The 21,556-nt window shown below is 40.3% G+C and overlaps 1 protein-coding gene across 1 annotated transcript in view; it reads left to right on the top strand.

Annotated features, from left to right (window-relative positions):
- Window positions 1–21,556, top strand: part of FAM193A (family with sequence similarity 193 member A) — a 178,267-nt gene that overhangs the window by 109,485 nt on the left and 47,226 nt on the right. The window contains exons 8-12 of the mRNA XM_044767948.2: window positions 15,290–15,367; window positions 17,071–17,183; window positions 17,325–17,567; window positions 20,047–20,200; window positions 20,318–20,497. Coding sequence (XP_044623883.2) covers window positions 15,290–15,367; window positions 17,071–17,183; window positions 17,325–17,567; window positions 20,047–20,200; window positions 20,318–20,497 — 768 coding nt within the window. The remainder of the gene's footprint in view (window positions 1–15,289; window positions 15,368–17,070; window positions 17,184–17,324; window positions 17,568–20,046; window positions 20,201–20,317; window positions 20,498–21,556) is intronic.

Here is a 21,556-nt window from a genome sequence, read left to right as displayed (position 1 = left end):
TTGCTGATACGGAGAAAGTTTTAGCGGTCTGGATAGATCAGACCAGCCACAACATTCTCTTAAGCCAAACCCTAATCCAAAGCAAGGCCCTGACACTCTTTGATTCTGTGAAGGCTGAGAATGGTGAGAAAGCTGCCAAAGAGAAGTCTGAAGCTAGCAGAGGTTGATTCGTGAGATTTAAGGAGAGAAGCCATCTCTATAACATAAAAGCACAAGATGAAGCAGCAGGTGCTGGTGTAGAAGCTGCAGTAAGTTATCTAGAGATCCAGCTAAGACAATTAATCAAGGTGGCTACACTAAACAGCAGATTTTCAGTGTAGGCGAAACAGCCTTGTATTAGAAGAAGATGCTGTTTAGAACTTTCATATCTAGAGAGGGGAATTCATTGCCTGGCTTCAAAGTTTCAGAGGACAGGCTGACTCTCCTGTTAGGGGCTAATGCAACTGGTGACTTTAAGTTGAAGCCAGTGTTCATTTATCATTCCAAAAATCCAGGGGTCGTTAAGAATTATGCTAAATCTACTCTGCCTGTGCTCTGTAAATGGAATAACAAAATGTGACAGCACATTTGTGTACAGCATGGCTTACTGAATAATTTAAGCCCACTGTTGAGACCTACTGCTCAGAAAAAGATTGCTTTTAAAATATTATAGCTCATTGACAATGCACCTGGTCACCCAAGATCTCTGATACAGATGTACGAGATTAGTGTAGTTTTCTTGCCTGCTAACACCGCTATCCATTCTATAGCCCATGGGTCAAGGAGTCACTTGGACTTTCAATTCTTGTTATTTATGAAATATGTTTCATAAGACTACAGCTGCCATAGTTGGTGAGTCCTTTGATGAATCTGGGCAAAGTAAATTGAAAACTTTCTGGAAAGGGATTCACCATTCTAAATTAAGAATGTTTATGATTCATGGGAAGAGGTCAAAATATCAATGTTAACAGGAGTTTGAAAGAAGTTGATTCCACTCCTCATGGATGACTTTGAAGAGTTGAAGACTTCAGTGGGGGAAGTAACTGCAGATGTGATGGAAATAGCAAGAGAACTAGTGTTAGAAGTGGAACCTGAAGATAGAATTGAATTGCTGCAATCTCATAATAAAACTTTAATGGATGAGGAATTGTTTCTTATGGATGAGCAAAGAAAATGGTTTCTTGAGATGGAATCTACTTTTGGTGAAGACTGTTGAAATGACAACAAAGGATTTAGAATGTTACATAAACTTAGTTGATAAAGCAACGGCAGGGTCTGGGAGGATTGACTCTAATTTTGAAAGAAGTTCTACTGTGGGTAAAATGCTGTCAAACAGCATTGCATCCTACAGAGAAATAGTTTGTGATAGGAAGAGTCCATCGATGCAGCAAACTTCATTGTTGTCTTATCTTAAGAAATTGCTACCCCAGCCTTCAGCACCTACCACCCTGATCAGTCAGCAGCCATCAGCATCGAGGCAAGATCCTCCACCAGCAAAAAGATTATAACTCATTGAAGATTCAGATGATGGTTGGCATTTTTTAGCAATAAAGTATTTTTTAATTAAGGTATGTACATTGGTCTTTTAGATACAATGCTATTGCACACTTAATAGACTACATTATAGTGTAAACATAACTTTTGTATGCACTGAGAAAACAAAAAATTAGTGTGACTTGCTTTGTTTTAATACTCATTTTATTGCAGTGGTCTGGAATTGAACCAGCAGTATCTCCAAGGTATGCCTGTAATTCTTGGTGTATCTGTTTCCTAAAGTTGAACATTAATTTGGGAATATAATACACAGTATTATCACTGCTATTCTGATGAAAATGGAGTGTGTGTAAAAATAACAATAGATGTGTTTTCTCTAGGAAGAAAATACAGTCTTAAAAAATGAAACTAAAATTGAATTTGTTTCTTTAAAAGTACATGTTCTTGGGGCTGGCCCCGTGGCTGAGTGGTTAAGTTTGCGCGCTCCGCTGCAGGCGGCCCAGTGTTTCGTTGGATCGAATCCTGGGCACGGACATGGCACTGCTCATCCAGCTACGCTGAGGCAGCGTCCCACATGCCACAACTAGAAGGACCCACAAGAAAGAATATACAACTATGTACCGGGGGGCTTTGGGGAGAAAAAGGAAAAAATAAAAAATCTTAATAAAAAATAAATAAATAAATAAATAAAAGTACATGTTCTTATATCTCTAAATACTTACATTAAAAAACAAGAGGGGCCACCCTGGTGGCGCAGCAATTAAGTGCACACGTTCTGCTTTGGCGGCCCAGGGTTTGCTGTTTCAGATCCCAGGTGCAGACTTGGCACCGCTTGGCAAACCATGCTGTAGTAGGCGTCCCACATATAAAGTAGAGGAGGGGCCGGCTCCATGGCTGAGTGGTTAAGTTCGCGCAGTCTGCTGCAGCGGCCCAGGGTTCAGATCCTGGGCGCGGACATGGCACTGCTCGTTAAGCCACCTTGAGGCGGCGTCTCATGAGCCACAACTGAAAGGACCTGCAACTAAGATATACAACTATGTACAGGGGGCGGGGAGGAGGGGAGTTGGGGAGATAAAGCAGGGAAAAAAAAAAAAGAGATTGGCAACAGTTGTTAGCTCAGGTGCCAATCTTTAAAAAAAAAAAAGAAGATTGGCAGCAGTTGTTAGCCCAGGTGCCAATCTTTAAAAAAAAAAAAATAGAGGAACATGGGCACAGATGTGAGCTCAGGGCCAGTCTTCCTCAGCAAAAAGAGGAGGATTGGCAGCAGATGTTAGCTCAGGGCTAATCTTCCAAAAAAAACCAACAAGAAAGGTCTCAAATCAACAACCTAACTTTGCCACTTAAGTAACTGGGGAAAAAGGGTAAACTATACCCAAAGCCAGAAGAAGGGAGGGAGTAGTAAAGATGAGAACAAAGGTAAACAGAGAATAGAGAAATAATAGGGAAAATCAATGAAACCGCAAGTTGGTTCTTCGAGAAGATCAACAAAATTGACAAACCTTTAGCTATAAGGATTAACAAAAAAAAGAGAAAAGACTCAATTACTAAAATCTCACATGAAGTGGGGACATTACTATTGATTCTACAGAAATAAAACAAAAAGAGACTACTGTGAATAATTGTATGCCAGCAAATTGGGTAACCTAGATGAAATGGACAAATTCCTAGAAACACAAAACCTACCAAGACTAAATCACAAAGAAATAGAACATCTGAATAGTCCTATAACTAGTAAGGAGATTGAATTAGTAATCAAAAATCTCCCAACAGGGGCCAGCCTGGTGGCGTAGCAGTTAAGTTCGCACATTCTGCTTTGGCGGCCCAGCGTTCACCAGTTTGGATCCTGCGTGTGGACCTATGCACCACTTATCAAGCCATGCTGTGGCAGGCGTCCCACAAATGAAATAGAGGAATACGGGCATGGATGTTAGCTCAGGGCCAATCTTCATCAGCAAAAAGAGGAGGATTGGAGGCAGATGTTAGCTCAGGGCTAATCTTCCTCCAAAAAAATCCCCCAACAAAGAAAAGCCTTGGACCCGATGGCTTCACTGGTGAATTCTACCAAACAGTTAAAGAAGAACTAATACCACTCCTTCTCAAACTTTTCCAAAAATTTAAGATGGGAGAACACTTCCCAACTGATTCTCTGAGGCCAGCGTAACTGATACCAAAGTTAGGCAAAGATACTATAAGAAAAGAAAACTGCTGATCAATAGTCCATATGAACATTGATACAAAATCCTCAACAAACAGTATTCAGCAGCATATTAATAGGATTATACACTATGGGTAGGATTTATTCCTGGAATGCAAAGGCAATTCAACATATGAAAATTGATCAGTGTAATGTGCCACATGAACAAAATGAAAGAAATCACATGATCATCTCAATTGATGTAGAAAGAGCATTTGAAAAAATCCAACACCTTTCATGATAGAAACACTCAACCAAATAGGAATAGAAAAAAACTACCTTCATTTAATAAAAGTCATAGGTGAAAAACCCACAGCAATCATACTCAGTGGTGAAAGACTGAAAGCTTTTCCTCTAAGATCCAGGAACAAGGCATGGATGCCTGCTTTCACCACTGTTCAACATAGTACTAGAAAATGATCTTATATATAGGAAATCCTAAAGACTCTGCAAAAAAGCTGTTAGAGGGGCTGGCCCCGTGGCCGAGTGGTTAAGTTTGCGCGCTCTGCTGCAGGTGGCCCAGTGTTTCGTTGGTTCAAATCCTGGGCGCGGACATGGCACTGCTCGTCGGGCCACGTTGGGACAGCGTCCCACATGCCACAACTAGAGGAATCCACAACGAAGAAAATACAACTATGTACCGGGGGGTGTTAGGGAGAAAAAGGAAATAATAAAATCTTTAAAAAAAAAAAAAAAAGCTGTTAGAACTAATAAATGAATTCAGCAAAGTAGCAGGATACAAAGTCAACACAAATCAATTGCGTTTCTATACATAATAGTGAACTATCTGAAAAGGAAATTATGAAAACAATTCCATTTACAATAGCATCAAAAAGAGTAAAATACTTAGGAATTAGTTTATTCAAGGAGGTGGAAGACTTGTACGATGAAAACTACAAAATACTGCTGAAAGAAATTAAAGAAGACATAAATAAATGGAAAGACATCCCACGTTCATGGATTAGAAGACTTAGTATTGTTAAAATGTCAGTATTACCCAAAGCCATCTACAGATTCAGTGCAGTCCCTGGCAAAATCCCAGTGATGCTTTTGGCAGAAATGGAAAAACCCATCCTAAAATTCATATGAAATCTTAAGGGACCCAGTAAGAACAGTCTTGAAAAAAGTAAGAACAGTCTTAAAAAAGAAGAACAAAACTAGAGCACTCACACGTTCTCTTTGCAAAATTTACTACAAAGCTACAGTAATTAAAACAGTGTGGTACTGGTGTAAAGACAGACATATAGGGGCTGGCCCCACGGCCTAGTAATTAAGTTTGGTGTGTTCCCTTCTGGCGGCCCGAGTTTGCAGGTTTAGATCCCAGGCAAGGACCAACACCACTTGTCAGCTATGCCATGGCAGTGACTCACATATAAAGTAGAGGGGGATTGGCACAGATGTTGGCTCAGGGCTAATCATCCTCAGTAAAAAGGAAAAAAAAGATATAGACCAATGGACTAGAATAGAGAACCCAGAAATAAAGCCTTGCATGTATGATCAGATGGGTTTTGACAAGGGTGCTAAGGCCATTCGATGGGGAAAGGACAGTCTTTTCAACAAACGGTGCTGGGAAAACTGCATGTCCACGTGCAGAAGAATAAAGTTGGACCCTTGCGTAACACCATGCACCAAAATTAACTCAAAATGGGTCAAGAACTGAAATGGAAGACTTAAACACGTGGAAGCACCTTGGGAACGTTACTATCAGTGACAGCCAGACACAAAGGGACAAAGGCTGCAGAATTCCACTTACATGAGCTACCTGGAATTGGCACATTCATAGAGACAGAAAGTATAGTGATGGTTGCCAGGGTCTGGGGTAGCGGGGAATGGGATTTATTGTTTAATAGGTATAGAGTTTCAGTTTTACAAGATAAATAGATGGTGGTGATGGCTACACAACAATGTGAATATATTTAATACCACTGAACTGTGCACTTAAAAATGGTAAAGGTGGGGGGCTGGCCCCGTGGCCCAGTGGTTAAGTTTGCGCGCTCCACTGCAAGCAGCCCAGTGTTTCATTGGTTCGAATCCTGGGCGCGGACATGGCACTGCTCATCAAACTACACTGGGGCAGCATCCCACATGCCACAACTAGAAGGACCCACAACGAAGAATATACAACTATGCACCACGGGGCTTTGGGGAGAAAAAGGAAAAAAATAAAATCTTTAAAAAAAAAATGCTAAAGGTGGTAAATTTTATGTTATGTGTATTTTTACCACAATAAGAAAAAGGAAAAAGGAAGGGGATGGACATGTTCTATCTTTTTTTTACAAAAGAAAACCATATTCTTCACTAAAGCAGCCAAATTCTTCAATTGCATTCAAATGCATTCTTATATTTTCACTTTCCAATCAAGAAACCACAATACCATTACTACAAATTAGGAAAATTGAGCAATTTTAGTAGCATCCAGAGGATACCAGTCGTTCTAGAATCTTTGGAATGGATATCAGTCACTTCTAACGAAGTACATTCTAGAAATTATATAATAATTCAAAGGTTTCAAAATGTTGAACACCTGTAAAATAATTGAGTATTCACAAGTAAGTATGGATGTGGGGAGACAGTTGACAGCTTTGAAATCAGTTATTCTTGTTTGCTTATTAAAATTTATCCTTTCTTTGTTGTTTGACACGTATATAAGCCTGCAGGTACCCAAACGTTCCAAAAAATAAATTAATCCCAGAGGATGTGAGGAGAGGGTCAAAGAGGAGGTTTCTGTTGATGTTATTTGTCAAACAACTCTGTACTAAGCTAAATAAATGACTGCCTTTTCCAATATTTAGCTCATTTAAAACTGTTTTTTAAACTTGCAATAGTAATAGCTACTTGTAAAAGAAAAATATTTTTCCAAAAAACTGCAGACATATATAATGTAAGGGGAGAATTGGCACCAATATTGAATCTTCCCATGCAAGAATATGGTGTAAGATTATCTGTTTTTTTAGGTCATTTTTTGTATCCTGTATTGTGGTTTTATAATTTGTACATTTCTTACCAAGTTCACACCTAGGTATTTTATAATTTTGGGGTATTATGAATGACATCTTACATGGCAGAATAAACTTTCCAAAGAGTTATTGCTGGTCTATATAGGAAATCTTGTGTCCAGTCATCTCACCAGATTCCTTTCTTAACTTCCTAATAGTTTTTGAGTTGATTGCCTTGAATTTTCTAGGAGACCATGTCTTATCCTCTGTAGCATCTGAACTTTCTTTTCTTTTGGCTTCAGCTGGAATCCTTCAGAGCGTCATGAGTGAGAGTGTTGCTGGCAGCATCCTTGTTCAGTTCCTGGCTTCACAGGAATGCTTTGGATGTTTCACGTTAAGGCTGACGCTTGCCAGAAAGATTTTTGATACTTTTTAGCAAATTAAAGAAGTTTCCCCTTTTTTTCTAGCTTATTAATGTTATTATTTTTGTAAAAAACTGGAATAGATATTGAATTGGATTGTATCATTTTTCTTCTTTTATGTATTTCTGTATAAATTAAGAGGTTAGGTTTCCTAATTTTGAGGCAGTCTTGCATTCCTGGGGTTAAACCCTACTAGATGATGGTATTATCCTTCAATCCACTATTAGATTTAATTAGCTGGTATTTTATTTAGGATTTTTATATCTGTATTCTGAAGTGTTCTTGAGTTTTCATCTTTGAGTTCTTGTCTGTTTTGTATGAAAGTTATGTTAGTCTTGCAGAATGAACTGAGAAATTTTTCATGTTTTTTCAATTTTCAGGAATAATTTAAATTTTCTATTCCATAAAAGGTTTGATAGAACTCACCATAAAACGTTGAGGCCTTTGATTCACTTTTGCAGTGAGGAGAAACTAAGACTAGATCTTTTACTACTTTTTCAATTTATATTACATTTAATTCGTCTGGTTTGTGTTGTCTGCTTCTTGAGTGAGTTTTACAAATTGATGTTTGCCTAGGAAATTATCCACATCATTTAGATAAAACGTTACAAGCTTGTGCTCACAGGGGAGGTGATGAAAATGAGTGAAGTGACAGCTGTAGGAGAATTCCTCTGGTCCTCCTGGCCTGCCTCTCACTTTCACACTTTAGATAGAGAGAACTTTCTCTGCCAAAAGGAAATGCCCTGCCCTTGGTGGAGGAGGCTGGAAGGGCACTGAAGGGCAGTGTGCCTGTTGTCAAGCCAGAAGTCTGGACTGTTAGGTGGAAGCTCAAGCTTTTTAAAGTTGACTCAACTTTTAAAAAACATTGTACAGGCCCAATAAAATAGTCCCTGAGCCACTTGTTTGCAGCTCTTCTTTAGATATGAAAAGGTTAAATTGTATAGATATTTTCTCCTGTGATTTAAAAACAAATCTTTGTATGCATTGGTGTCCTTTCTCATTCCCACTTTTTGAGGTTCTTTGCTTCCCCCGTTCATGGTGGGAAGAAACTTAAGCTTAGAAAACCAACTTTTGGGTTTATTAATCACATTTGCTTCTTTGTTTTCCCAATAATTTCTGCTTTTACCTTTAATTCATTCCCACCTTATTAGTTGGTTTCTTGGGGTTTTTTGGTTTTTTTTTTAAGATTTTATTTTTTTTTTCCTTTTTCTCCCTAAAGCCCCTGGGTACATAGTTGTATATTCTTAGTTGTGGGTCCTTCTAGTTGTGGCATATGGGACACCGCCTCAGCGTGGCTCACTGAGTGGTGCCATGTCCGCGCCCAGGATTCAAACTGACGAAACACTGGGCCGCCAGCAGCGGAGCGTGCGAACTTAACCACTTGGCCACGGGGCCGGCCCCTGTTTTTTGTTTTTTGGGTTTTTTTTGCTTCTTACCTTGAACACGTATGTCTTAAGTCTTTTTTTGACTAAGATTTAATCATTTCATAGCCGCCGCCTCCCAAATGAGACAGTGCTTTGAGCCCATTCTTAATTCCTTATTCCCCTCAATTTTTTCAAAATTCGAGTTCATAATAGTTTACATTATTGTGAAATTTCAGTTGTACATTATTTCTTGTCTGTCACCACATAAGTGCTCCCCTTCACCCCCTGTGCCCACCCCCCACCTGCCTTCCCCTGGTAACCACTGAACTGTTTTCTTTGTCCATATGTTTGTTTATATTGCACATAAGAGTGAAATCATATGGTATTTGTTTTTCTCAGTCTGGCTTATTTCACTTAGCATAATTCCCTCCACGTCCATCCAGGTTGTTGCAAATGGGATGATTTTGTCTTTTCTATGGCTGAGTAGTAGTCCATTGTATATATATACCACATCTTCTTTATCTAGTCATCAGTCGATGGGCACTTGGATTGTTTCCACGTCTTCACTATTGTGAATAGTGCTGCAATGAACATATGTCATATGTATGGGGTACATATGTCACTTTGGATTGTTGATTTGAAGTTGTTTGGGTAGATACCAAGTAGTGGGATAGCTGGGTCATATGGTATTTGTATTTTTAGTTTTTTGAGGAATCTCCTTACTGTTTTCCGTAGTGGCTGCACCAGTTGCATTCCCACCAGCAGTGTATGAGGGTTCCCTTTTCTCCACACCCTCTCCAATATTTGTTATTTTTAGTCTTAGTGATTATAGTCATTTTAACAGGTGTAAGATGGTATCTTAAGTGTAGTTTTAATTTACATTTCCCTGATGATCAAAGATGTTGAACATCTTTTCGTATGTTTATTGGCCATCTGTGTATCTTCTTTGGAAAAATGTCCGTTCTTATCCTCTGCCCGTTTTTTGATCTGGCTGTATGTTTTTTTGTTGTCCAGTTGTGTGAGTTCCTTTTATATATGGAGCTTAACCCCTTACCGATATATGATTTGCAAATATTTTCTCCCAAATGATGAGTTGTCTCTTTGTTTTGATCCTAGTTCCTTTTGCCTTGCAGAAGCTCTTTAGTCTGATGAAGTCCCACTTGTTTATTTTTTCTTTTGTTTCCCTTGTCTGAGAAGACATGGTATTTGAAAAGATCCTTTTAAGTTCGATGTTTAAGTAAGAGTGTACTACCTATATTATCTTCCAGGAGTGTTTTGGTTTCAGGACTTAGCTTCAAGTCTTTGATCCATTTTCAGTTTATTTTTGTGTATGGCATGAGATAATGGTCTACTTTCATTCTTTCACTTGTGGCTGTCCATTTGTTGAAGAGACTAGCTTTTTTCTATTGCATGTTCTTGGCACCTTTGTTAAAGATTAGCTGTCTGTATATGTGCAGTTTTATTTCTGGGCTTTCAGTTCTGTTCCATTGGTCTGTGTGTCTGTTTTTGTACCAGTACCATGCTGTTTTGATCATTAGGACTTTGTAGTACATTTTGAAGTCAGGGATTGTGATGTCTCCAGCTTTGTTCTTTCTTCTCGGGATCGCTTTAGCAATTTTGAGTCTTTGGTTGCCCCATATGAATTTTAGGATTCTTTGTTCTATTTCCGTGAAGAATCTCATTGGGATTCTGATTGGGATTGCATTGAATTCTGTAGATTGCTTTGGGTAGTATGGACATTTTAACTATGTTTGTTCTTCCAATCCATGTGCATGGAATCTTTCCATCTCTTTAATGTCATCATCTATTTCTTTCCATAATGTCTTATAGTTTTCATTTATAAGTCCTTCACCTCCTTAGTTAAATTTATTCCTAGGTACTTTATCCTTTTTGTTGGGATTGTAAATGGAATTGTATTCTTGAGTTCTCTTTCTGTAAGTTCATTATTAGAGTATAGAAATAAAAGTGATTTTTGTAAGTTGATTTTGTACCCTGCAACTTTACTGTAGTTGTTAATTATTTCTAACAGTTTTCCAATGGATTCTTTAGGGTTTTCTGGATATAAGATCATGTCGTCTGCAAACAGTGAGAGTTTCACTTCTTTACTCCATATTTGGATTCCTTTTATTCCTTTCTCTTGCCTAATTGCTCTGACCAAGACCTCCAGTACTATGTTGAATAAGAGTAGTGATAGTGGGCATCCTTGTCTTCTTCCTGTTCTCAGAGAGATGGTGTTCAGTTTTTCCCCACTGAGTATGATGTTGGCTGTGGATTTGTCTTATATGACCTCTATTATGTTGAGGTACTTTCCTTCTGTCCCCATTTTGTTGAGTTTTTATCATAAATGGATGTTGGATCTTGTTAAATGCTTTCTAAAGCATCTACTGAGATGATCATGTAGTTTTTATTCCTCTTTTTGTTAATGTGATGTATCACATTGATTGATTTGCGAATGTTGAACCATCCCTGTGTCCCTGGTATAAATCTCACTTGATCATGATGTATGATCTTTTTGATGTTTGCTGTATTCGGGTTGCCAGTATTTGGTTGAGGATTTTTGCATCTATGTTCATCAGTGATATTGGCCTGTAGTTTTCCTTTTTTGTGTTGTCCTTGTCAGGCTTTGGTATCAGAGTGATGTAGGCCTTGTAGAATGTGTTTCCGAAGCATTTCATCTTCCCTAATTTTTTGGAGTAGCTTGAGAAGGATAGGTATTAGATCTTCTCTGAAAGTTTGGTAAAATTCCCCAGGGAAGCCATCTGGTCCTGGGCCTTTATTCTTTGGGATACTTTTGATTACTGTTTCAATCTCTTTACTTGTGATTGGTCTATTCAGATTCTCTGTTTCTTCTTGATTCAGCTTTAGGAGGTTACAAGTGTCTAAGAATGTATCCATTTCTTCTGGATTATCCATTTTGTTGGCATATAGCTTTTCCTAGTATTCTCTTATAAGCTGTTGTATTTCTGTGGTATCCGTTGTTATTTCTCCTCTTTCATTTCTAATTTTATTTATCTGAGCTTTCACTTTTTTTTTCTTTTTAGGTCTGGCTAGGGGTTTGTCAGTTTTGTTTATTTTGTCAAAGAATCAGCTCTTTGTTTCATTGATGGTTTCTCCTGCCTTTTTTGTTTCAGTAGCATTTATTTCTGCTGTGATTCTTATTATTTCTTTCCTTCTGCTGACTTTGGGCTTTGTTCTTTTTCTAATTCAGTTTGGTGTAGTTTGAGATTGCTTATTTGGGATTTTTCTTGTTTGTTAAGGTAAGCCTGTATTGTGATGAATTTCCCTCTTTATATGGCTTATGCTGCATCCCATATGTTTTCATTTTCATTTGTCTGCAGATATTTTTTGATTTCTCCTTTAATTTCTTCAGTGATCCATTGGTGATTCAGTAGCATATTGTTTAGTCTCCACATCTTTGTCCCTTTCTCAGGTTTTTCTTGTAATTAATTTGTAGCTCCATAGCATTGTAATTGGAAAAGATGCTTGTTATTATTTCAATCTTCTTAAATTTATCAGTGTTCGCCTTTTTCCCCAACATACAGTCTGTCCCTGAGAATGTTCTGTGTGCACTTGAGAAGAATGTGTTTCTGCTGTTTTGGATGGAGTGTTCTATGTTTGTGTATTAAGTCCAACTGGTCTAGCTTTTCATTTAATTCCACTGTTTCCTTGTTGATTTTCTGTCTGGATGATCTGTCCATTGATGTGAGTGCAGTGTTGAGGTCCCCCACTATTATTGTGTTATGATTAATGTCTTCTTTTAGGTTTGTTAATAGTTGCTTTATATACTTTGGTGCTCCTGTGTTGGGTGCGTACACATCTACAAGTGTTATGTCTTCTTGATGGAATGTCTCTTTGATCATTATACACTGCCCTTCTTTGTCTCTCTTTACTTGTCTTATCTTGAAGTCTGCTTTGTCAGATATAAGTATTGCAACACCTGCTTTCTTTTGTTTGCCATTAGGTTGGAGTATCATCTTCCATCCCTTCACTTGAGCCTTTGTTTGTCATTGGAGCTAAGATGTGTTTCCTGTAGGCAGCGTATTGTTGTGTCTTGTTCTTCCATCCATCTTGCCACTCTGTCTTTTTATTGGAGAATTCAATCCATTTACGTTTAGGGTGATCATCGATATGTGAGGGCTTAATGCTGCCATTTTATCACTTGTTTCCTGGTTCTCCTGCATTTCCTTTGTTTCTCGTCTTGTGTATTTTGGTCTACCAGTTGAGTTATGTAGATTTTTATGTTGTGTTTCTTTGTTTTCTCATTTATTATTTGTGTCTCTGTTCTGCTTTTTTGTTTAGTGCTTACCATGAGGTTTGTATTCAAAATCTCATGGATAAACTAGTCCATTTTCTGATAGCCTCTCATTTCCTTAGACTAAACTGATTCAGTGCCTTTCCTCTTCCCCTCCTAAGTTGTTTTTCTCACATCTTATTCCATCTTGTGTTATGAGTTTGTGGTTAAAATGACAGGATTATCTTTGTTTTTGGTGTTTTCCTTCCCTTTGTCTTTAATGCTATACTTGGGTATTTGCTATCCTGCTCTGATTCTGTCTACTTATTTATCTCCTTAGTCCATGCTTTGTAACTCGTCTCTCCCCCCCGTTTTTTTTTTCTTCAGGTATGAGGGCCTTCTTGAGGATTTCTTGTAGGGAGGGTCTCATGGCTACAAACTCCCTTATCTTATGTTTGTCTGGAAAAGTTTTTATTTCTCCGTCATTTCTGAAGGATATTTTCACTGGATAGTGTATTCTTGGCTGAAAGTTTTTGTCCTTCAAAGATTTGGATATGTCACTCCAGTGTCTCGTAGCCTGTAAGGTTTCTGCAGAGAAATCTGCTGAAAGCCTGATAGGGGTTCCTTTATAGGTTTTCTTCTTCTGCCTTGCTGTCCTTAGTATTCTTTCTTTGTCATTCACTTATGCCAGTTTCACTACTGTATGCCTTGCAGTAGGTCTTTTTACATTGACATATTTAGGAGATCTGATATCCTCTTCCACTTGGATTTCCATCTCATTCCCTAGGTTTGGGAAGTTCTCTGCTGTTATTTCTTTGAACACGCTTTCTGCTCCATTTCCCTTCTCTTCTCCTTTTGGAATGCCCATAATTCTTATGTTGCATTTCCTAATAGAGTCAGATATTTCTCAGAGACTTTCTTCATTTCTTTTCAGTCTTACTTCTCTCTCCTCCTCTGCCTGGAGCATTTCAACATGTCTGTCTTCGATTATGCTGATACGCTCCTCTATGATGTCCACTCGAGCGTTCAGAGAATCCATATTTTGTTTTATCTCTTCCATTGTGTCTTTCATCTCCAATGTTTCTGATTGATTCTTCTTTATAGTTTCAATCTCTTTTGTGAAGTAGCTCCTGAACTTGTTGAGTTGTTTCTTTACATTCTCTTTTAACTTGTTGAGTTTTTTGATGATAACTATTTTGAATTCTTTGTCATTTAGATTACATATTTCTGTGTCCTCATGACTCATTTTTGGGTACTTGTCATTTTTTTGTCTGGTCTGGGCATCTAATATAATGTTTGATATTGCTAAAGGTAGTGTCTGTTTTTTCACCTCCTGGTGTTATTTGGTTGCAGTTACTGCCTATCGCCACTGGGTGGGGGTCAGGAGCCACATATTCTGAGCCCTCTGCTTTCAGCTGAGATGCCAGGCAGTGGAGCTTGGATGGGTGGGTGCAGGGAGGGGCAGTTTCTCCTGCGTTCTCTTGGGGGTTTCTCACTCTCTTCTCGCTATCTCCTTTCCTGGGGTGTTGGCTTGATGAGATCGCCCCCCAAGAAAGGTTTCACCCCGGGAGAGGGCTCACCTCTAGGCTGCAAGGGCCCACCAGGATCCTTGATGTTCCTGTGAACGAGTGTTCTCCTCCCCAGCTCCTTCCCTCACGGATCCTCCTATGGTCTCAGATCGCTGTCTTTAGGGGATGGAGTGAAGTTTTCTCTTACCCTGTTCCACCTCCTCCGAGGGTGGCTCCAGCTGCTCCGTCCTCTGTCGTATGGCTGCATGGGTCTCTCTGACGCTTTTTGTGTTGTGTTTGGATGTCCTCTGTTGGAGTATGAACGTCCTTTTCATTGTATGTTGGAGGGGAAAGATTACTGGGGAAGCTCACTCTGCCATGATGCCGACGTCACTCCTCAGTATTTTTTTTATTGTGATAAAATACACATACCGTAAAATTTACCATCCTAACCATTTTTAATTGTACAGTTCAGTGGCATTAAGTGTGTTCACATTGTTACACAACGTCACCACCGTCCAACTCCAGAACTTTTTCATCTTCCCAGTCTGAAACGCTGTCCCCATTAAACAATCGCTCCCCATTCCTCCCTCCCTGGGCCCCTGAGAACTCCCATTCTACTTTTGTCTTTGTGGACTTGACTCCTCTAGGGGCCTCCTGTAAGTGGAATCCTACTGGATTTGCCCCTTTGTGTCTGGCTTATTTCACTCCGTGTACTGTCCACAGGGTCCACGTTGTCTCAGTTTGTCTGCTGGTAGGTCTTCCTCTTAATCTGAGCTCCTCACCTGCAGGGTCTGTCGTCTTCATTTTTTTTTATCTCTAGCTGGTGCAGGGCATATAATGGGCCTCAGTAAGTCATGAGTATTCCTTTGCTGTGTTGACAGATTCAGCTCTAATATCTTAATTTCGCTTTTTAATGTGACTTCATCTCTATGTTTTTTATGTAAGAAAAGTACCTGTAATGATTTTGAGTAAGTTGAGTAAAATGCTGAGACAGAGGTAGAATATCAGGTAATGTATCCGCAATGTTGCATCTTCTCTTGTCTACAGGCAATATTTCTTATATATCTATCACTTTTAAACATTTCCCCTGGAAAATGTCCTGGGTAGCTTTTGCTGGCACTCAGGTTTTTTGTTTTTTTTTTTACATCCCCTTATTAGATGACAATGAAAACCAAACAGCGCATGCTAACAGAAGACTGGGAGCTTTTTAAACAAAGGCGATTCATTGAAGAGCAGGTAAGGTTGTGGGTGAAGGTGCAGTTCAAGGAAATGGAAGTTGTTCAGTGCAGAGTGTGCCTCTAAAAGACCAACATTTCAGGACCACACGGCATGTTCTGATCATAAGGCAGTGTTTTTAACCTTCAGATAAACTTATTTTCCTTATCTCTCTCCTCTGTATTCCTCAAGGAAAACCTGTGTTTATCAAGTGACCCACTCTAGCCCACAGCCACCCCAGGGACCCCCACAGTCTCCTCCTAGGTGGGTGATGCCATCTCCAGTTTACACTTGAGGGCACGACCTGCCGCGAAATCACAGAGCTGGGACTCGACCTGGTCCCCTCAGACTGAGCTCACAGACCTCCCCAAGCACTGGGGGCCATGCCTTCAGTGTGGCTGCTGACAACTCCAGCTTGCACCTTCTTCCTTCAGCAGGCTCTGCCAACTGCTCAGACAGAGCTTGCTGGGGGCCTTGCTGTGACAGTCTCAGAGCACCCAAATTGATTTGAAAACTTGCTTCCTACATGCCGGCTTTTCTCTCGCTTTCTGAGTCTCCCTCGCCAGGTCCACTCCCTTGGCCTTCCTTATACGTCAGTGGCCCCTAACCTCAGCCCCCACACCTGCAGTCAGTTCTCACTCCTGTGATCTCCTCTGGGCAGCACAGGTAGACAGAGGGCACCTGCACTTGGGCTTGCTCACTTAACCCCAAAACCCTTCCTGCATGGCTCCTGTCCTGTCAAATGGCCCTTCCAGCCACCACCTGTCCCATTGCCAGAGCTGATCCACAAGTTCCTTCTCTGAAATTCAGATGCTTGCCTAGTCCATTGGAGGTTCAGGTGCCACTTCCTAGAAAGCTCCAAGACCCACCCCTTCCCTGTGTGCTGGTCTTCCTTCCTATAGCTGCTGTCCTCTCTAAATGGCCTTCCTCAGTGCTACATTTCCTCCCAGCTGCCTGCTGCCATCTTCGTGCTGACCATCTGGGCTTCCATCATGCCTCATAAATGCCCATGTAACTCATGGACGCTGGTGCTGCCGCTTCTTGTGCACAGGCCTGCTGTGCTGTGAGGCTGCGCTCTCAGGCACCATGCTGACCTTCTGCTCCTGAGGCTCGTTCCTGCTCAGTCCAGGGTCAGCAGGCCTTCGAGAGGTCTTTGAGTGGGTGCCTACCTCAGTGCTTTTCCCCTGGCCTGGATGCCCTCCTTGCCTTTGACAGAATTGCCAACATTACCTTTTTCTGGACTTCACTCAGGCCTGGTGCCCTGCCAAGCTGCTTTTCTGCCTCCATGGCACCCTGAGCAGATCTGTGCCAGAGCACCTCCCACATCATGGTTTCCCTTAACGTTTGGTTTCTGGCCTGTCTCCTCTTCCAGAATCTAAGCTCCTTGAGGGCAGTGATTTATCTCTGCACTGCTGGTACCCAGCAGGTACTGAGCACACGGCAGATTCAGGGGAAAGGCTGGGTGTCTGCTGTGAGGGGCATTTGCTAGTGAGGAAGCTTTTAGGGCTTACTGGTCCCTGGCCTTTGTGGTGGTCAGCCCCGCAGCTGCTGCACACTCCAGGTCCACTGCCCCGTTTTCCTGGCTCCGTCCCACTTTAGGAAGTTGTGACCATTGGTTTCTAAATGAGCATAACACATATTACCATAATTACTGAAAAATAACAAACCATGTAATGAGGTATATGTCTTGCAAAATTAACCTGTCGTTTTATAATTTCCTCTAGTTAACTAATAAGAAAGCAGTCACTGGTGAGAACAACTTCACGGATGCCATGAGGCACATGTTGTCGTCCCGACTGAGTATGCCCGACTGTCCCAACTGCAACTACAGGAGAAGGTGAGCCTGCGTTGTTGTGTGGGCACAGCGGGCCTGCGGGATCCTCACTGACCCAAGTAGAGGTCCGGCGCTGACCTTTAAAGAGCACCGTCTGACCTTCTCTCTTGGCTTTCTCGGTAACTGTCCTTAATTCCCAATCAGATGTGCTTGCGATGACTGCAGCCTCTCACACATCCTCACTTGTGGTATCATGGATCCCCCCGTCACTGGCGACATCCACATTCACCAGCTACCACTCCAAGTGGATTCTGCTCCCGACTATCTCTCTGAGATGCGCCCACCTAGCGTGTCATCAGCAAGCTCAGGGTCAGGTTCCAGCTCTCCCATTACAATTCAGCAACATCCCAGACTCATCCTCACAGACAATGGCTCTGCACCAACTTTGTAAGTTGTGACTTTGTAATAAGGTTTCAGAAATTTGAGTAATCCAATAATGAGAAATATAGACAGTAATGTCTACAGAAGTATGGATATCATTATAGCGCTTTTCAAGAAAAAGGACCCTTAATTTTTTTAAACAACTTTTAAAACATGAAATCAGTAAACCCAAACTTTGACACTATTTCGTTACCTAAAAAAAAGATATAGTAAATTAATAAATGCCAGTAAAGAAACAACATGTTGGTATGCAGGGAAGTGTCTCTTCAATTCTGGCTTCACATTTCCTCCTTTTATTTGAGGGTGATCAGCCCAATGTTCATTTCGCTTCATTGTCAGTTCAGCATTCATGCTTATTCCATGTCTTGCTAAGAACTCAGATGATTACTTTAGCAAGCGGTTGAAAGATTCTGTTTTCTGTGTTCCCGTGTTATCTAGAAGTACATTTTGTATGAGCAAGGTGGCTGTGCAGCTGTCACCAAATTCATGTTGTAGGTGAGTGGTCCCACATTTCTTTGGAGTTGTGACCCTGTCATTTGTTGAGGCTTCCCACTCTTAACTTCTGAACAAGTTGCACATGGACGTATGTTTTTATTTTATATGAGTAAATTTAGGTTTGCATTCCACATATCATAGAAGAGGGAGTCTCAGGAGCTCTGTGGAGGTGATGGACACCAGCTGTGGTTCCCATGGGGGGGATTGTTGACCCACCTTGGGCTGCTCAGCGTTTTTCACATTTCTCGTGATGACTCTGAGGCTTTCCTTCAGAGCCTTTCAGTTTTCAATATGGATTTGGTCTCAAATACAAAATAATTCTAAAGGAGCTGGTCTGAACTCCATGGCTCTTTTCATTGAACTCAAACTGCTTTATAGCATTAGAAACCCTGTGCTCTCTCTGGGAGCCTATGAAGGAGTGTTGAGGGTTTCACAGCTAAGCTGTTAGCCAACTTCTTACAGAAACATATCAAAATTAAACATGTATAGTCTAATAAAAATTTACATGGGAAAAGTTCATCCCTGCTCATGTATCATGATGTCAGTGGCAGGCTTCTGTGCTGCGTTGCCTGGTGGAGGAAATGGGCTGTGGGAGCCTTTCTCCTCAGACCAAGACTGCCTGTGACTGCTCTGGGCATCTGGGCCTTGAGCAACTTGTGATAGGTGTCTTGCAAATATAAACGGCTATGATTTGGAAACCTTCAGTGTTGCCTTTCGTTTGTGTTCTCTCTTTCTTGGTGCCATTTCTAAATTGTTAAATAGAATTATGTGATTTTAGTCACTGTACCACAGTGCTCTCTGGATTTTATGGGTTCTAGGGTTGATGAAGCCTGCCTTCATCACGTTGAGCAAAAGATTTAGTTACTTCATTTCTGAACCTTGGTTTCCTCATCTGTGAATTGTGGCGATGATGACACATCAGGAGTGAGTTTGAGTGTTGATTGAGGCGACACATTCCATCACCTCAGGTGCTGTTTGTGCTTCTTTTGTATGCTCTAGATTGTAGTACGTTGTAGTATTAACTCTTTTTTTCCAAAAGTGGAAAAGACATCTGATTTTGGCAATTTTGGACACTCTTTCCTAAAGCCAAAAGATTGCCAGTTCCCTCTAGAAGCTACTGTGTGCTGAGACTGCAGGCGGGTTCAGAGGCATGTTTATATAGACATGGGGCGGCCATTTATGGTCATGCCTTGAACCATTTGCACTGAACCAGGAACTCTGTGCCAGCTCTTTTCATGCACCAGAAAATCATATGTTTTAAGTGGCCGCCATAGGCTACAGCCTTGAAATCTGCTTACACCTTTTAGTAAATATTCCATTTGCCTATTACTTAGATGTCTTGCTAAAGCTGATATTTAATTAAGATCATGAGTGACTTGACCAGAGCTGGACTTGTAGTAAAAAAACTTTCCGTAATTTGTCACATCGGTGTCTTTAAAGTTTTGTTCAACTGGCTGTGTCTAGAATTTTGGTGGTTATGTGAGCAAACACTAAAGACCTAAGGTTGTTCTCCGTACTCCTTTAATTTTAATAAAAAATTAATTTTGTCTGCTTGGAAATGGCAGAACTGTACTCCAGGTTACTTCAAGTTGAATGGAAATGTAGTATCAGTTAATCTGATTAAATTATTGTGGTTTCCTTATATTTCTACTTTTGGAGTTTTGTTTTTTGTTCTTCCAGATAGCACAGGTGATAATCTTCCAGGTGTTTTTCTCTTGTGTTCAGGTTACTAAGAGATGTTAGGAAGTATGAGTGGACAGTCTATACAGAAGCTGATATATAATAATGTATACCTGAAATTTACACAATGTTATAAGCCAATATGACCTCAATAAAATAATGTTAAAAAAAAAAGTATGAGTGGTACTCAGTGTAATACTCTTGTAAATGAAGACAATATCTGTAAAGGAAATGTCTTTGTTTAGTGGGTGGTTGATTCACTGTCCTCCCAGGTAAACAGCCTCATGGTGACCATCTCTGCTTGTCTCAGTTGTAGTGATGATGAAGATGTTGCACCATTGTCAGCTAAATTTGCTGATATTTATCCATTGAGTAACTATGACGATACCGAGGTGGTGGCCAACATGAATGGAATCCACAGTGAATTGAATGGTGGCGGGGAAAATATGGCTCTGAAAGATGAGGTATGGGTATGGCTTCTTCATAGTGACAATAAATGGCATAAAACAGTGGTCTGGCCTTTTAATTTTTTCTGTTCTTCTGTTTTGAAAAGTAGAAATTATAAAAGGTTGTTTTTAAAGTCCCCTCAGGTAAGCAGTACCAGTAGTAGTTCTTCAGAAGCTGATGACGAAGAGGCAGACGGCGAGAGTAGTGGGGAGCCACCAGGAGCCCCGAAGGAAGACGTGGCTTTAGGAGGTGGGAGCCCCAGGAAAGAGGAGAGTAAAGTGGATAGTCCACCCCCATCTTACCCAACTCAGCAGGTATGATTTTACTTTCTCGAATTTTCTGTTTTACTGAGGGTCTGCTTCTCTGTGTGTATTTTCTCTAAACGTGAGCATTATTGAATACAAAAATTACGTTACTTCAAATAACTTTGGAAAATTAGAACTGGAGAGAATCAAGGCATGCTGACAAAACAAACAAATGTGACTCATCACCCCGGATTCTAATCTTGCTTCTCTTGCTTGAATCTGTAATCAATAGTCTTGATTTTACACACCCCAGAGCAACTCTAGATACTTGGGTTTCATGCAGTTTTTCATCTGTGTAGAAGCAAGGGGATGGTTTTTCTAATAAAATAAAATAGTGGATTGTTAAAATTTCAAAACAGGTTGGTTCTGTAAGGGAGCTTTTTTCCCTGGTTGATATCTGTTTTTTCTGTTAACGAAAGATTGAGGGTACCTTATCAGACTATTATTTTTTTCTTAGGGACTCAGAGTTTTATAATAGATGCTCAAGCGGTTTTTATTTTTTATTTATTTATTTGGTTTTTTACCCACAAAATATGTGTTTATTTTTTTACTGTGTCAAGTAGTTTTTAAATGAAAGGAAGAACAATTGAAGGTTAAAGTGCTTGGTTAATTAATGCATTTTAATAAGTAGTGTAAATCTCTGGTTCAAACAATAAAGGCAATATTAAAAGATATTATAGGGGGCTGGCCCCATGGCCAAGTGGTTAAGTTTGCGTGCTCTGCTTTGGCGGCCCAGGGTTTCACCGGCCCAAGGGTTTCTCCTGTTTGGATCCTGGGCATAGACCTAGCACTGCTCATCAGCCATGCTGAGGCAGTGTCCCACATAGCTCAACTAGAAGGACCTAGAACTACATACTGGGGGGCTTTGGGGAGAGGAAAAAAAAAAAGAGGAAGATTGACAACAGATGTTAGTTCAGGGCCAATCTTTAAAAAAATAATAAAAGAAAGTATTACATTGAGAAGTCTTGTTGCTGTGTCCTTTGCCATCTATCCTGTCTAGCACCTACTCCCCCTAGTCCCAATAAATAACCAGTTTTACTTATTTATTGTGTGTCTGTCATTCTAGTG

The sequence above is a fragment of the Equus asinus genome, chromosome 3 (genome assembly GCF_041296235.1).
Source record: "Equus asinus isolate D_3611 breed Donkey chromosome 3, EquAss-T2T_v2, whole genome shotgun sequence".
In the NCBI taxonomy this organism is placed as follows: Eukaryota; Metazoa; Chordata; class Mammalia; order Perissodactyla; family Equidae; genus Equus; species Equus asinus.
This window is presented reverse-complemented; position numbering and strand designations above follow the sequence as displayed.